The 17751-nt window shown below is 40.0% G+C and overlaps 1 protein-coding gene and 1 pseudogene across 1 annotated transcript; one reads left to right on the top strand and one right to left on the bottom strand.

The window, feature by feature from the left end:
• Positions 1 to 98: 98 nt before the first annotated feature.
• Positions 99 to 3032, bottom strand: LOC114758118 (26S proteasome non-ATPase regulatory subunit 14 homolog; the record flags this gene model as incomplete). The annotated part of the gene is made up of 6 exons (XM_028947129.1): positions 2890 to 3032; positions 2457 to 2642; positions 1361 to 1434; positions 1041 to 1217; positions 771 to 938; positions 99 to 419 (listed from the first exon to the last, which is right to left on the bottom strand). Coding segments are annotated over exons 1-6 (1059 nt in total), but the record flags the coding sequence as incomplete, so codon positions are not given.
• Positions 3033 to 3411: 379 nt separating this feature from the next.
• On the top strand, positions 3412 to 17642 carry LOC114758103 (uncharacterized; annotated as a pseudogene).
• Positions 17643 to 17751: the final 109 nt, after the last annotated feature.

Consider the following 17751-nt stretch of genomic DNA (forward strand, 5'->3'; position numbering starts at 1 on the left):
TTTGCTCGGAGACTTGTTCCTTCTTATCCTACACAATTCCTTATTTCACAATCATTACGACTATATTAAAATATCAATATTCTCGCACAATAAGCAACCCATCCCTTCCTCTGAATCGCCCACATTATATGAAGCAGAGCGATAATCAACTGAGTTTCCGCTGGCAACATGGAAGTGCTCTCTGAATACACTGAGAACCAGACATTAGAAACACTGAGATGACAGACCCTAAACACAACTGTGTCAAGCATCATTCCCAAAGTCTGCACTATGTTTGAAGACATCAAATTGGAAACATGCTCTTCAAGATGTTTTTTTGCATCTTGCCTTCCCACGTTAGCAATTGCAAGCTTCTCTGGTGGCAACTCATCTTCCTCCTGCACGGCCTTGTTGTACTTGATGGCTAAATTCAGCATCTCCTGATATATATAAATAATACGCAATCAATTGTGGGCAACATTTATATCAATACCATGAATTACTTAAATGAGAGGCCACCCATTATACAAGAGTAGAATAATTGATCCCGCAGAGTGCTTTAGGCCTTTAACAACACTACTTCCACCATAATTAAAATACATTAGCTATTGGCCATCGCAAAATGAAATTTCACGAATGACCATTAGGGAACACCTCTACACACATTTGGCCAAATAAGGCGTGACCTCATCCCATATGGGTGAGAGGAACAAAGTGGGACAACAAGATTATTTCCCCCAAAAAAAAAGGTACATCTATTTTCATTTCATGTTACAGAAAACTTGACTTACCTGAACAGTCTGTTCGTTGGTTTTGGAATGTGCATCGAAACGCCTCAGCGTCAAACCATCAGTCCATTTCTTCTTGTGAAGATTCAGTAGCATCTTCTCTTCAAGCTCATTCTTTCTGTAATTAATGGCTATGGAGTAATAGTGTCGGTTCAAACCATGGATAAGAGCCTAAAAAGAGGGCAAGAAAAAGATGTCAAAATCAGGGGGGGGGGGGAGGGGGAGAAATTGTGCAGAAGTTTCACTTCTGAAAGATATTTGCCGAACACTCACTTGAATAGATGGTTTATTCAGATGTCCTAGGTTAGATGTCGTCTGCCTTGGTTCCTGACCCAACATCATAGTTTGTGGATTAATCAGCCGAAATGCATCAATTACAACCTTGCCTTTAACACTCTGAATAGGATCCACCACCACGGCCACAGCACGTTGATTTAAAGCCTCAAAACTCTGTATTACGTAAAGTATAAAATCAATTTATGCATCAATACTCTGCACAGGATTTGACATCATTGTCCCCTTTCTGGTTCAGGGTCCTAGCAATGTCACAAATGCATGACATAAAGAAGTACGGGGTAAAGACAAGATGTAACCTGTTGTGTATTAATGTCAACTCCAGAAAGCCAACAACCAAACCCAGGATGTGAATGATACCACCCCACACCATCTCTGGCCTGAAAAACCAAGACCTTACATATCAAACCCATGTAATCAACAGTGCAAAATGATAGGCCACCAACTATGAAGTTCTATTCCCGAGAGCATAAGAGGGCTGTTCTAGAAAATGAGCAGTAGGGTGACCTAGCTGCTGGATAACATAAGTAGGCACTGGAATGAGTGAGTTAGAAGAAAAATGAATGGGTGGAAAACGCAAGAAAAGAGAAGTGGAGACATGAGTATCAGGAACAGGCCCCATCTTGAGCAGCCGAGGAGGGGTTTCTTTTTTTCCTTCCTTTCTGAAGAATTTATTAGCAGTAACATTAGAGGTTAAGTCTGAGTTGCAGGCTTGCAGCTGTAGCGAGGCAAGGAGCAGGGGAGCATGTGTGATTGTAAACTCAATTGCTTCAAATGAGGACGTTTTTCTGATAATCATTTTGAATTAAAAGATTTTTTGGTCTTTTACCAAAAGTGATTATTTGAAGCACAATAGAAATTGCCGCAACTACATAAACAGCTTAACTTGTGTGATCCAACTCTTGGACAGAAACAAACCATACATGTACATTTTAAATTTCAGTAAAAGAAACAATTTTCAAAATGCAATTTGATTCCACAACCTAAGAGGATCAAATCAACCACCCTCGTGGACTGTAAATAAAATACTAAGTAAACCTTACCATTCTCTGTTAAACATGATAAAAGGAACCCTATTCATCAACCAAATGACTAGGTTATCATTAAAAAAGCCCAAGAGTGTTTCTAAATAAAATACATAAAATTAAGGTGCTTGTATGCCTAAAAGTAGGGATTTTGAATCCTATAATCTAATCTAATTCTATACCGAAAATTGTTGACAGGGATAACGAGATTCTTGCCCAACAGAAAACAGAGATTGAAGAATTATAAGAAGTTACCAGAAATCTAAGCTACTCAACAAAAAACATTCAAGCGCAAGGAAATATCGTGTTAAAGGATTCAGAAAGAAACATTCATATTTCAGCAACGATAAGAAGCAAAAAGAAGGAAAACGAAAATACCTTCCAGTCTGTTTCAGCATATCAAGCATGTTAGTCTGAAAAACATGATCGACAGCTTCAACACTAACACCGGTACCACTTTGTGGCATCGCAAAGACATCTACAACGCGGACGGTATACTCATCCACAAACTCCCCCAGCATCAAACCCATAACTTCCATGGGAACACCGGCTCTTCCTATAAATCACATCAAGTTTATCAGACGAAAGGTAAACCGCAAGCACAACCAGTACTCTACGATACTTGCGACAAGGGTTTCAAATCCGTTATATGCGTATAGACAAGGGGAGGGGAAGTTTGAGAACCCTAATCACTCCTGGAATGTAAATTTAACCCGCTAAAAAATCAAAATTCCCCCAATTCATCTAAGTTAGGATACAGTCATGAGATTCAAGAGATGTAAAGGTATGCAAAGAAAACTAACCGTGTTTGAGCATTTTGAGAAGGGCCAGCGAAGAAATATAAACCTGCTCAGAGGAATCAAGTGTCGGCGAATCAGGGGGTGGGTGCCCCAGTGCGCCTCCTGCACCTGCAAACATCCTCTGTAGTCTCTCCATACCCGATACCTCTCACTTTCCCTTCAAATCTGGAAGATAGCTGCAGATTTCTTTTCAGGCAAGATTTCCTCGACGATACTCCAACTGCGCTCTGCTTTTGAACGAACAGAGAATTTGGAAACACGAGTTTTATATCTTTTTGGGCTTCTGTTGTAATTTGGGCCTGGCTTGTTTTTCTAGGTTTATAAATCCGGCCCATTACTATTCAAAGGGTACCGCCTAAATTAGATGGTCATAAGCTTGATGTACTCCTGCCAGATCATTCCATTTCTTCAATTCCGCAGATCGCCTTGTTTGTTTACCAGTTTCGTATTATAGTGAGTTTGGTCCCGCCTGCCCGCCATCCTCGCCTGCGAAGACAACTAATTTCTGAAAGAAAATACCCAGAGACTGAGGAAGACCGAATTTTCTTCTCTTTCCTGTATTTCATGAGATTCTCTTTCTTGTCCTTTCATTTCTTCTTTGTGAACTCTTCCCTTGTTTTATAAGATTCTTTCGGACCATCTTTAGGCTTGCTTATCATCAAGAGCATTTTGCCAATCACCACGGAGAAATGACAATAATACTTGCTGAAACAAAACAATGTATCGATTCTGTTTGACTTCCAGAATCAATCGTCGCTTGCTTCATCCTCGCTGTATATCTTCATCGAGGAAACCGGTTAAACCCGCCGACAACGTAGAAAATGCTCAGATAGTCCCGCAACAAGTACCTCAACATCTTTCTAGCCCTTTCTCCTCTCTCCCTACCTCATCTTTCTCTCGCAGTTCTGTTATCGCTGCTTCTGCTACTGTCATTTCCGCTTTCCTGGCCTCCATCGCTTTCCTTTTATCGGATCACCACCGTCAAAGACAATCCGATGACGAAGCCCCTAATAACCTATATGCTACAGTTGAACAAGCGATAAGCAAGTCCCGCGACTCCTACCAGAAGGTTTTCCATCACCTCAAACAAACTGGTGTGGCCGCCTCGGTCCTGTGGCATTCACTGACGTCGGTTTTGTCTTCGGCCAACCATGAGGTTCGCTCCGGTTTCGAGATTCGTGTTGCGGCATTTCTTGCAGACATTGCCGCCGCAAATTCTGGCCGGAGGGCTGCTATCGTTGGGGGCGGGGGCGGTGCCGTGTTAGATTGGTTACTTGAATCGGTGGCTGTTGCCAAAGATGGGGGTGGCACTCAAGCGGAGTCAGCAAGAGCGCTTGCTTACTTGATTGCCGATCCTAACGTATCAGCTGGTGTGCTTGGGAGGCCTCATGCCATTCCAAATCTTCTTAGGTTTATTTTCTCTTGTCAGCCTCGGCGATCGAAGAAGGTATTTCTTTCTCGTTAGCTAACCCCTTTAAATTGTAATCCTCATGAAACAATGCTTCAACTCTTAGTTTCGGATTCGCATTGGCAAACTGAACTATCAATATAGTCGATGCCAAAGCGTGTCATTTGAGTTTATTGCGATGAGCATCATATTGGCTCTACATCCTGAAGTCTGGATCTACCATGACTATAGTGATTATTTATTGAACTATATAATTTATTTTCCTTCGATATTCTTTCGGTTCCTTATTCTATATCAAACATTCTAACTTCTCTTTCTCCCTCGCAAAAGCCTAGCATTAAAAACTGAATCTAGAAAATGCATATCAATCGATGGTGACACGGAATTGTTCAAACAAAATCTCCTCATTGAAGCCTAAATTTATCGTTTGCAAAGTCAGTAATTTCTATGTTGAATTTATTTATTGTGTGCGAATTCAGTAATTTTTATATTGAATTTATTGGTAATCACCTGACTTATCTGGTATTGAAGTATTACCTTTGCTGTTCCTGCATCTAAACATAAACATTAACAGGAATTAGCATTCTGAAGTCTAAACAGTCGTCCAATCTCAGAAAATAATGATCATGTGGTGGTGCAGTTTTATTATAGTTTTTGTTAGAAATAGTTTTAAATTTGTTATTCCCATGCCCCCAACTATTAGGTCTTTGTATATAAAATGTTTCTGGTATGTCATGCCAATGCTGTCGTTTTATGCATTTTAACATTGTTTTGTGTATTTTTATTTGGATATGTTAAATTTATTATATTAATGCCAAAGCCACTTGCGGCATTGTTGATAATTTCTATTCTAGTTTTAACATTAGCAACATCAATGAACTTTTTCTGCTGCAGCATTCAAGACGAAGTTCATTTGATATTTCTGATTCTTTAAAAGGTAGGAGCATGCTTGTGGCTGCCATTATGGATATAGTCACTTCCAGTTGTGAAAATTCAGAAGAGGTTTCTTTTAAGCCACCGTTACCTGGAAATGCTGAATTGAAAGATATTGCAGCTGCCCTGCAAGTTATTGAGGAAGGTGGTTTGCATTTAGATGAACCACGTGAGAGTGGAGATGACGAAGATGGCGGGACAGGAAGTAAAGGGATTGGGATCAAGATACTTGATGGTACTGTGGGTTTAGGCCTTTCACGGATCAGCATGTTAATGAAATTGGATAATTCTGATTCTCCTCATGTAGCACCACTGATGCTTCATACTCCTAAAACCATCATGTCAGAAAATAAGCATGACAATTCATTAGCACAAGCAAGTACGGTTTCTGCTGTTGTTCCTGGTCTCTGGGATGATTTACTCTGTGAACATGTTGCTGTTCCTTTTGCTACATGGGCATTGGCAAATTGGGCATTGGCATCGGAGGTAAATAGATGTTCTATAAAAGAGCTGGATCAAGATGGAGACGCTATCATGTCTGCTTTGACAGCACCTGAGAGATCTGTGAAATGGCATGCGAGTTTGGTGGCACGGTTGTTATTAGAAGATCGCAATATCCTTTTGAATGATTCTGTTTCTGATTGGAGTTCCAGTCTTCTTTTAACTGTTTCTCAGGCATGTAAGCATGAAGATATTTCCCTGGCTAAGGTTGCCTTATCTGCCTTTGTGTTATCCGTTGAGAGAAGTTCCAGTTCGCAGAAGATAGTAATGGAGAAGGGCCTTAATTTGATGAGAGACATTTCCAAGCAGACCACAAAGCATAATCAGGTGCAAGAAGCAGTAGCAAAAGTATTAGAACTACTGTGCACCAAAGAGCTCCATTTATCTCTTGAAGAGAGTCAGAAGTGGTCAGGCATTCTTCTTTCCTGGGTTTTGGAAAATTTTCTTCTGATGCTTTACGGTCTTCAGCCATAAAGATTCTTTCTCAGATATTTGAAGACCATGGACCAACAACATCTGCGGTTTCTCAAGGATGGTTAACCATGCTGCTAACTGAAGTCCTCAGTTCCATCAAGAACACAAATGATAAAGGAGCCAGTCAACCTAAAAATAATAAAGTAAAGGTATAGATCCGTTTTTGTTCTTCTTTCTTATATCTGATTAGCTTGGGTTTGATGTTATTTAATAGTGGTATGTGCATGTTTCTCTTCCTCTCTCTTTTTCCTGATAGGTTGAGGTTAAGATGACATTTCACATTATGTGTTGCTGCAACTTCATTCAAACGTTTAATGTAATTTTACCTATGATAATTGGCAGACTTCAATTAATAATTCAAACATTTCTTCCGCTGCACAAGTTGCAAATCAGTTAGCTAGTGCTGCTGTTTATCTAGCAGTTAAGCAAATGGGAACTGCTTTTGATTCTGAGGATTCTTTTCCACTGGCAGATTTTCTTTCTCTGGAACCTTTAGTGGGACCATTAAAAAATTTAAAGAAAGATAATCTACCTAAACTAGATGCTGCAGATTCTGCCTCTGCAACGCTGAAAGGAATAAAAGCTCTGACTGAAGTTTGTGCCGAAGATTCTCTATGTCAAGAAAAAATTGTTGATTTGGGGATTTTGTGTTTGCTGAGGCGCTTTTTGCTGAGTGATGATTATGAGAAATTGGCCGCTATTGAAGCATATGATGCATCTAGAGCCCATGAAGGGCGGGAACAGATTTCAAATGTTGATGCGGAGCCATCTGTATCGGATACAAATGAATCATCCCATGTCCGAGTTCCACCTACGGCCCATATCCGCAGGCATGCATGTAGATTGTTGAACATCCTTTCACTCCTTCACAAAGTCCAAAAGGACATCATAAAAGATGAAACTTGGTGTAAGTGGCTTGACGATTGTGCTAATGGGAGGATTTCAGGATGCAGTGATCTCAAAATCCGAAGTTATGCCAGGGCAACACTCCTAAATATATTTTGCAATGACCAGTTTCTTAATAAGAAGTCGGGAAGTGGAAGTCATTCTGACACTGGTGTACAAACCAACAAGAGATTATGTCCTCGTTATGATGACACGATATTCTTGATAAATCCTCATCTTCCCCACTGGAAATGTCCTAAGGAAACAGACCGAGAAAATGTAATATCAAAGACATATCTGTGGCCACTGCTGATAATGACGATGGTACGAAACCCTTGAATGACACCAACGTCTCTGGTTTTGTTGATATATCCAAAAGTGACTCTGATGAAAAGATTCCTCCATTAGATGTAGTTTTTGTCCATGGCCTTCGTGGTGGGCCTTACAAGACTTGGCGCATCTCTGAAGACAAGCCCTCAAATAAGCCTAACTTGGTTGAGAAGATTGACCAGGAGACGGGAAAGCTTGGAACCTTCTGGCCTGGTGAATGGCTTTCCAATGATTTTCCTGATGCCCGCTTGTTTACCCTCAAATACAAGGTTTGTTGTTATAAGTTTCTAAAATGCTTGTCTCATCAATCTTGCATTTTTTCAGGGGAAAAAAAAAAATCTTGATAAGCCTAATAGCAAGTCAGCGTTCCTTATAAGTGTAAAGATATGAAATATTATTGTAATTAGTATAGGATATCAGATATGATAGCATAGGATCATATTAGATATGATACGATATTATCTCCTAATAATGAGCCATTAATGCCTAGGCTCCTCCCTTGTGTATATATCTCCTCATTCTCAATGTGAATAATACAAGAAACATATTTCATATTATTTCCAAATCAATATGGTATCAGAGCAGTCCGTTTAGGAGTAATTTCCCTCTGTTTGAACGTTGCTGCGCCCTACACGTACTGTTCCTACCGTCCAGCTTTGTGCCCATCATTAGGGCTTCTGTATTTGGCCTCTGAACGGAGCACGCGCCGGCCAGGGAGGATCGCACGGCGCCGACCGGCCGATCCCTGAAGTTTCGCGGCCGTCCGAGCAGCGCGTGACCGTCACTCGCCGTCACCCGCGGCGGTACTGTTCACGCGCCGCCGCGTTTTTCGCCGTCCGAGCAGTTCGTCGACTTCGTCTTGCATTTTCCGGCGCATCCCTGGTACTTTTCAGGTCTGGATCTGTCCCCTGTGTGTTGATTCAGAGCTGTTTGGTTACTGTGCCTTGTGAACAGTAACGTTTTCAGACTGGTATTGCTGTTCCTGCCTTCTATAGATTGTAGGAGGTGTTGTTTGGTCCCTGGAGTGATCATTTGTGGCTACTTATTCTTTCCTGTCATTGCTAGACTTATTATCTCTTTTCTATTTATCTCTCATGGGTGATACTAAGTCTACAGTTACCTCTGAGGTGGTTCCCGTAGTCGTTAAGATTACTGAGCACAAATTAAACTGGACGAATTATCTAGATTGGAGTAAAACTATTCGTATCTACTTACGGAGCATTGAGAAGGAGAATCATTTAACTGAAGACCCTCCGACCACAGACACCCGTCAATCATGGTTAAGGGATGATGCTCGGCTCTTCTTACAGATTCGCAACTCCATTGACAGTGAGATTATTCCTTCTATTTCTCACTGTGAATTTGTTAAGGAACTGATGAATTATTTAGAATTTTTATACTCAGGCAAGGGTAATATTTCTCGTGTTTATGAGGTTTGCAAAGCGTTTTATCGCGCAGAGAAGCAGGATCGCCCTCTCAAGACCTACTTCATGGATTTTAAACGGATGTATGAAGAATTGAATGTTCTTATGCCTCTTAGTACTGATCTGAAGGTCCAACAGGCCCAACGAGAGAACATGGCTATTATGAGTTTTCTCACTGGTCTTCCGCCTGAATATGAAACTGTTCGCTCTCAAATTCTGTCTGGGTCTGAGATTCCTACCCTTCAGGAGGTGTTCTCTCGTCTGATGAGGACTGAGAATCTTTCATCACTGCCTACCACTGCTCCTGTTAGTGCACTAATCAGTCGAGGCCAAAATGATGGTCGTGGAACGACTAACCGTGGGAATTCAAGGCAAGGGGGAGCGACTCCAGAGTCGAGTGGAGTGATATGCTACTACTGCAAAGAACCGGGCCATACGAAGCGTACGTGTCGTAAGCTGCAAAATAAGCAGCAACGTAATAATTCTGCACATGTGGCAACGCTAGCCAAGGACACGGTCACGATTTCCGCTGATGAATATGCCCAATTAAAATCCTCCACATCATCCGTGAGTGCTCCTGCTGCTACAGGTAATCAGGCTACTGCTCTTGTCTCTTCTTCCTCCAAATGGATCATAGATTCTGGTGCTACTGACCACATGACAGGTAACCGCCATCTCTTTTCCACTTATAATTCTTACGCCAATCCTTCAACTATCACTATTGCTAATGGCTCCCATTCCCGAGTAGTTGGATCTGGCACTATTAAACCTACCCCTTCTATTCCCTTGTCATCTGTGCTAGATGTCCCTGACCTTGCATTTAACCTGCTTTCCCCTAGTAAACTTACTCGCCAATTAAACTGCTGGGTCTCACTCTTTCCTGATCATTGCTTGATACAGGATCTTTTGACGAAGAAGATTATTGGTAGGGGCTATGAATCTGGTGGACACTATTTCCTTGACGAGCAGGGTTCGCATGCAGTAGCCTGTACCGGTGGTGTCACTCCCTTTGAAGCACATTGCCGTTTGGGTCACTTGTCTTTGTCTTCTTTAAAAAGGATTTATCCTCATTTTCAATATTTGTCATCTTTAGATTGTGAGTCGTGTCAGTTTGCTAAACATCATCGTCTTCCTTTAGTCTCTCGAGTCAATAAACGGGTTTCATCCCCTTTTGAGTTAGTTCATTCTGATGTTTGGGGTCCATGTCCTACTGTGTCCACTGCTGGTTTCAAATACTTTGTTACGTTTGTTGATGATTATTCCCGTACAACTTGGTTATATTTAATGAAAAATCGTTCCGAATTATTTTCTCATTTTTGTGCCTTTTCTGCTGAGATTAAGAATCAATTTAATTCTTCCATTGGTACCTTACGAAGTGATAACGCCAAAGAATACTTCTCTGCTTCATTCCAGTCCTACATGCTTCAAAACGGCATCCTCCATCAATCCTCTTGTGTTGATACACCAGCTCAAAATGGTGTTGCCGAACGTAAAAATCGTCATCTCCTAGAGGTGGCACGAGCACTTTTGTTTCACATGAAGGTTCCGAAACCTTTCTGGGCTGATGCTGTCTCCACCGCTTGCTTCCTCATTAATCGCATGCCCTCTTCCATCCTTGATGGTGCCATTCCCTACACCACCCTTTTTTCCTTCCAAACCTTTGTTTCCCATTGATCCTAGGATTTTCGGGTGCGTTTGCTTTGTCCGAGATGTGCGACCCTCTGTCTCTAAATTAGATCCAAAGTCTCTTAAGTGTGTCTTCCTTGGTTACTCTCGGGTTCAAAAGGGCTACCGATGTTTCTCTCCTACTCTTAATCGTTATCTTGTTTCTGCAGATGTCACCTTTCAAGAATCCGTTCCCTATTTTTCTCCTTCCACTTCTCCTGTACCTCCTCCCTCTGCGGAAGAGGATGATCTTCTAGTATACCCTGTTGTCCCACTGTCAACTCCACCACCTCCGGTTCTGGCTCCTGCTCAGCCTCCTGCACGACCACCCGTGTCTCATGTTTACACAAGACGTTCAAAGGAAACCCTTGTTACTGCACCAGGTTCTGCCCCTCCACTATCTGCTTCGTCATCAGATCCTGAGTTGAGTATCTTGCATCCTGAGCCGACACCTATCTCCCACTCCGAGACACCTCCGGTTCCTGAACCAGACCCTTCCCTTGACTTGCCCATTGCTCTTCGCAAAGGTACACGTACTTGCACCCATCCTATTTCTTCATTTGTTTCATATAACCACCTCTCCCCTATTTCTCGTGCCTTTGTCTCTTCCTTAGATTCTGTCTCCGTGCCTAAGACCCTTCATGAAGCTTTGGCCCACCCGGGTTGGCGTGCAGCTATGGAGGAGGAGATGGCGGCCCTTGACCAGGCTGGCACTTGGACTTTAGTTGACTTACCAGCAGGGAAGAAGGCTATTGGGTGTAAATGGGTCTCAACCCCTAAAACCCGTGCTGATGGTTCTCTTGATCGCCTTAAAGCACGCTTGGTTGCTAAAGGCTACGCTCAAACCTATGGTATAGATTATTCTGAGACTTTCTCCCCTGTCGCAAAACTTTCCTCTGTTCGTCTCTTTATTTCTCTGGCAGCAACTTATGGCTGGGATCTCCATCAGTTGGATATCAAAAATGCCTTCTTGCATGGTGATCTTCTTGAGGAAGTTTACATGGAGCAACCGCCAGGCTTTGTTGCTCAGGGGGAGCGTGGGAAAGTATGTCATCTCAAGAGATCCTTATATGGCCTGAAACAGAGTCCCCGGGCATGGTTCGACAGGTTTAGTACTGTTGTGCAGAAGTTTGGCATGTGTCAAAGCAAGTGTGATCACTCTGTGTTCTATCAGAGAACAGACATCGGCATGATTCTATTAGTTGTGTATGTGGATGATATTGTGATTACAGGGAGTAATTCCTCAGGGATCTCATCACTCAAATCCTTTCTTAACTCTCACTTTCAAACAAAAGATCTGGGTCCATTGAAGTACTTCCTCGGAATTGAGGTCTTGAGGAGTAAGAAAGGCATACTATTGACACAGAGGAAGTATGTCCTCGATCTGTTAAAGGAAACAGGGAAGCTGGGGGCTGCACCAAACAGTTTTCCTATGGTTTATAATCCATTGCTTGATGCTGATGGGAGCATACCAGTTGAGAATCCCATTGATGCTGCTAAGAGCAAACCGTTTGAGAATCCGGAAAGGTATCGCAGATTGATTGGAAAATTGAATTATCTGACTGTGACCGTCCTGATATTACCTATCCAGTCAGTGTACTTAGCCAGTTTATGGTCTCACCTACTATCAGACAATGGGAAGCCTTAGAACATGTACTTCATTACTTGAAAGGTTCCCCAGGTCGCGGGATATTATACAGAAATCATGGTCACACAGATGTTGAGTGCTTTTGTGATGCTGATCATGGTGGTTCAAAAGCCACTAGAAGATCCACTACAGGATATTGCGTCTTTGTAGGAGGAAACTTGGTATCCTGGAGGAGCAAGAAGCAAAATGTGGTGTCACGGTCAAGTGCAGAGGCAGAATATAGAGCTATGGCACAATCTGTGTGTGAGATAGTCTGGATATATCAATTATTGAAGGAGGTTGGTCTTAAAACCTCATTACCAGCAAAACTATGGTGTGACAATAAAGCAGCTTTACACATAGCATCTAATTCGGTGTTCCATGAACGCACAAAACACATCAAGATTGACTGTCATTTTGTTCGGGATAAGCTCAAGGAAAACTTCATTTCAACAGGACATGTGAAATCCAGTGATCAGCTGGGTGACCTCCTTACTAAAGCTTTAAATGGGGTTCGGGTTAACTATCTTTGTAACAAGTTGGGCATGATTGACATTTATGCTCCAACTTGAGGGGGAGTGTAAAGATATGAAATATTATTGTAATTAGTATAGGATATCAGATATGATAGCATAGGATCAGATTAGATATGATACGATATTATCTCCTAATAATGAGCCATTAATGCCTAGGCTCCTCCCTTGTGTATATATCTCCTCATTCTCAATGTGAATAATACAAGAAACATATTTCATATTATTTCCAAATCAATAATAAGTATCTAACTGTTTAATTAATATTTTATGGCTTTATGTAGACTAATCTCACACAGTGGTCTGGAGCTAGCCTGCCTCTTCAGGTTAGAACTCTTCCCCATGTGTGCATGTTTTGTTTTATATTAATAGATTAAGCCATTAAGGAAAGAAGCATATTATGCTGTGCTGCACCACTAAAGCAGCATGTTTTGAGGCTTGACTGGGGGCTGCAGAAAAAATTCATTTCTAATGCCATTGCAATTTGGGATTTGCATTATCTTACACCAATTTGCAATTGCTGCAATAGTTCCCTTTTCAGGAGACTGAAGTCCTACTGCTTTTTTAAGGATTTCAGAATCCAGATTATAAAAGTTGGACATATTTTGTGTATGGCAATTTATAAAATTTTTAAATGCACAATAATTTCAGGATGTTCATATTTCATTAGTAAAAATTCTTGGAAAACCTGATCCACGGTTCTTTGAGAGCTATCTGCCACCAATTTAGCATCCCTGGGTCTTGGTGATTGAACCTTAGCTTCTATGGAAGCTCAAAGCCATGGCAAATACTTTACTTATGATTAAAGTGTGATCTTCAGTGTTTGGTCATTACTCTAGCAATCTGGTTACTTAATGATCCTTAGGGATCAAGTGTATGGTTTTGTTTTCATACTGTAATCTGACTTTAGTAAGTTTGAACTTTGAACCTGATTGGTGGGGTTACAAGTTCTGAACTAGTTTTCATCTCCTTCCTTCTGTTCCTTCATTTTCAGTTTGCCAGTTTCTGGATTTCAGTCTGCAAATGAGGGGCAAATAACAGTGACCAATTCCCCATCCCCATCCCCTCTATCCGTGCTGCATAGTTATGGTTGTCTGGCTTTTTCTACTTCTCTTATATCAGCTGTGTTCACATCTTTGTTGTTTCTTTGCTCTCAATTTACATTTTGGTTTGATGACTTCTGCAAATTTTCAGGAAGTTAGTTCCGTGTTATTGGAGAAGCTTGTTGCTGCAGGGATTGGAAATCGACCTGTTATTTTTGTGACTCACAGGTTAGTATCGTTACATGGGAGATACATCATGTGCACCCATTCCTTGCTAGCTTTCTGTATACTTATTGTTGTGATTTTTTGGATGTATCTTTTGACTGCTAAAGTCATTCGTGCTTAACAGGATAACTTATTGACTGTCAAGCGATCTTTCTCTTTACTCATGATGATCAAGTAGAACTCTAAATCAATCATGATGATAAAGTAGAACCGTAAAAGATAGTGCATGGAGAGTATTATCAATCTTCTTTCTTGGCTTTGATTTCTTATTTTGGCTTCTTTTTTTTGGGTGGGAGGGGAATACTGACTTATGGACCAGCACAATAAGATTAGTTGAGGATAGGAGCCAAAGTGAAATATTTTTATTTGAAGGAAGCAAAGTAATTTTCACAAATCTTTTTTGAGGCTGTTAAGTAAAGATAAAATGCATGCAACATTGGAGAGAAAATGACAAGGACTGAATCAAGTCAATCAACTAATTACTTTGTAGACGCGGAGTTGAAATTGTTGTAGTTGTCTACAATACGTCAGTAGAGGGGGGGAAAAGGAAGTTAAAATAACTTTTACAAACTGCTGTTAGAATTTGAACTTATTGATAGAACGTTCAATTGTCATGGTTTCAAGAATTGAAGAAAAAAATTATGAAATTGAACTTATTGTATTCATTATATGTTATAATTTTTGTCTTTTTCTCTTTTTAAAATATGGTCACCTCATTATGGTTCATTGCTTTATCTATTACTTAGTGTAATACTCTATTTTATATTAATAAGAATTAATAAGAAAATACTTATATATACTCTGGTCTTAAATATAAGATCTATTTAACTAATTTGATTAGATTAAGGAAGTTAGGTAAGTTAGTTAATTATAAAAAAATATCACATGTTTTTCCTAAAATACCATAATATCTTTCTTAATATCCTCCCTCTCTCACTTACTTGATTATAGTTAAGAGAGTATCTGTAGGGGTAATTTAGGAAAAATTAATAAATATGAAAAATAGGTCTTTTATTTAGGACCAAAGTTAACTTAACAATTAGGTCATATATTAAGGACCGGAGGAGTATTATTATTTTTTTTTCAGATTATGAATATTGAAATCTCATGGGATGCACGGTTCAATGTAACGTTTTCACCTATTTATTAATCTATGTATTTTTCCATGGGCTTTTATTTATTTATTTACTTTTTATTGGGGTAGCGTTCTGCTAAGTATTATTTGGATTGTAAAACTTTTGGCCTTTTTATGACTCACCATTTGCTTGAAGTCCTTTTATTCAATGAACCAACTACTTTAAGATTTTTGTTCGAAATGCATTTGCTGAAGGTTTTTAAATCCTAATGTTGAATCAAGGAGCATTCCAATTCCATGTACTTTGTCTGTACGCTTCATGATTTAATATATGCAATTTTGTGTTGTTTGCAGTATGGGGGGCCTGGTTGTGAAGCAAATTCTGTATAAGGCAAAGGAGGAAAATTTTGATCACCTTGTGAATAATACCATTGGAATTGTAAGTCCTGTCTTCTCCATTGCATGTATGATTTCTGCCTGTGTTTAAATAACTTGTTTTAGTAAGTCCTGTCTTCTCCATTGCATGTATGATTTCTGCCTGTGTTTAAATAACTTGTTTTAAAATCTTCTTGCAATTTCTTTATTCTTGACGTTTTAATTTGGGTTTTAGGTGTTCTATAGCTGCCCACATTTTGGTAGCAAACTTGCAGATGTACCTTGGCGAATGGGGATTGTGCTTCGTCCTGCCCCATCGGTTAGTATGAAGTCACCAGCACATATTTAACTGAAGATGCTGATTTTAAAGTTGATTTCTCATTCTGATAATTGCTGGGTTTAAAAGATTTTTTTTTTCAGCATTTAATTCTTAATGTTTCATAGGTAGGAGAGCTAAGACGTGGGTCTTCAAGATTAATAGAGTTCAATGATTATATTCGTCACCTTCATAAGAAAGGAAAGCTTGATGTGCTCAGCTTTTGTGAGGTAGTCAATGATTTAGTTATTCCCCCCCCCCCTCTATTTAGTTACTCTGCTGGGGTCTATTCTTGAATATGACTAGCTAATGATTGTTTTACAGACCAAAGTAACTCCTATAGTCGAAGGTTATGGTGGATGGGCCTTTCGAGTGGAAATTGTCCCTATTGAATCAGCATATCCTGGATTTGGTGAACTGGTGGTGAGTATATCGTGAAATCATAACTCAATTGACTAGAACGAGGGGGAAAAAGTATTCACATGAGTTCCTCTTAGTTTTTATCTTATAAGAAAAGTAGAGTGCCAGCGTTTATGACATTGTCACCTTAGTTTCATGCGTGGAGCTTATCTATTATACTTAGGTAATCCTAAAACTCGTTCTTAGCCTGCTTGAAAGACTGCTGGATATGTCTCCTGTTGCTCATCGTTCACTGTGTGGCTTTTGGCATTCATCTTAGCAATGTTTGAATATTATCAGTCCGAACCCCAAAAAAAAAAAAAAAAAAGCCACATGTTGTGGAGTACCGTTTTGGGCTTAGCTTTGTCTGCACTGTGCGGTTACTCTTTTAACAATCATCAGGAGAGAAAAAAAGTCTTTCTAAGCCTATTATTATTTGGATAGATGTCCTCATGTAATCGTCCATGTAATATATTTGCTGGACAACATTCACCTGCAAGTCCTGTTAGATATGCAAAGTTTCTGGAGCTTCAGCTGACTACCACTGCATTTCCTTTGTCTAATCACCTATTTCTGTAGGACATATTATAGCCATAGCATATTTGAGCCCGGCTTTTTGAGATATCTGTGTTCAAATGGCATCTGGGGTTGAAACAATTGTGTCACATCTGAAAGGATTAAAGCTAGGCTTTCTTTCGTGGAAATCCACTCCTATTATGCTATGTTACTTTGTAGGAGCAAGTCAATAGATGTCAGTTTGTCTATTCCCTTATCTGGAATAACAAAGAAAATATAATTTTGGCTGTGGTGGGGTATTGCGCTTTGGCTAACTCATCGTAATTGAGAAGAGGACCCCACAAGGTTTGCAATTGAATAGTGATGATTTAAATAAAAAAAAAAAAACTGAATAATTACAAATGAACGCAAGTAGAATGCATTTTCCACAAGCCAAACCGAGTTCCTTACTATCTTGTATCTTCTTTTGTATTTAGATTGGATTGTGCAATCATCTCAGCTGTTAAGAGTTTTTCCTTTTATTTATCTTGGAATTTTGAAGCAGGTTTTGGAGTCAAAAGATCATGTAAATTCCTGCAAACCGGTGAGCCGTACTGACCCTTCTTACAAGGAGACATTAGAGTTCATACGGAAATTAAAGGCTAACTATACCTGAGACGTTTCTGATAGAGTTCTTGTAAATACCTGTACAAGCTCGAGGATTACAGGCTTGATAGCTTATACGTGCATGTTTGGGGAAGCTTCTAGACTTGGAACAGGCGCCTGACTGTAATTTTGTGAACATGAGCTGAGTAGCTTTTGTGCAAGTCTTCTATTAGGTTTGGGCTTGCCAAAGTTGTATATTTTTCATTCCTTACTCGTCTTTTATTTGAAAATTCCAGTTTCCTGGATGTTTTACTTGTAGGCGAGCTTGCTGCTAGGTGCTAGCCCCTGGGGTTGCAAATCATTGACCCTGTACATACAAGAGTAAACAAAATTAATGAGAATAAACGACCAAGTCACTAAGCTAGGTCTTTTGCTTTCTTTACATATGGCTTCTTTTTTCTTCTTATTTTATTCCATAAGTTTCTCGATGCCCGTAATATATTTTGCAATCATTATATTAATTAAATTTAAATAATAATCCCTGTATAACT

The sequence above is a fragment of the Neltuma alba genome, unplaced genomic scaffold (genome assembly GCF_004799145.2).
Source record: "Neltuma alba isolate B1F8T4 unplaced genomic scaffold, ASM479914v2 tig00010670_pilon, whole genome shotgun sequence".
Classification (NCBI taxonomy): domain Eukaryota; kingdom Viridiplantae; phylum Streptophyta; class Magnoliopsida; order Fabales; family Fabaceae; genus Neltuma; species Neltuma alba.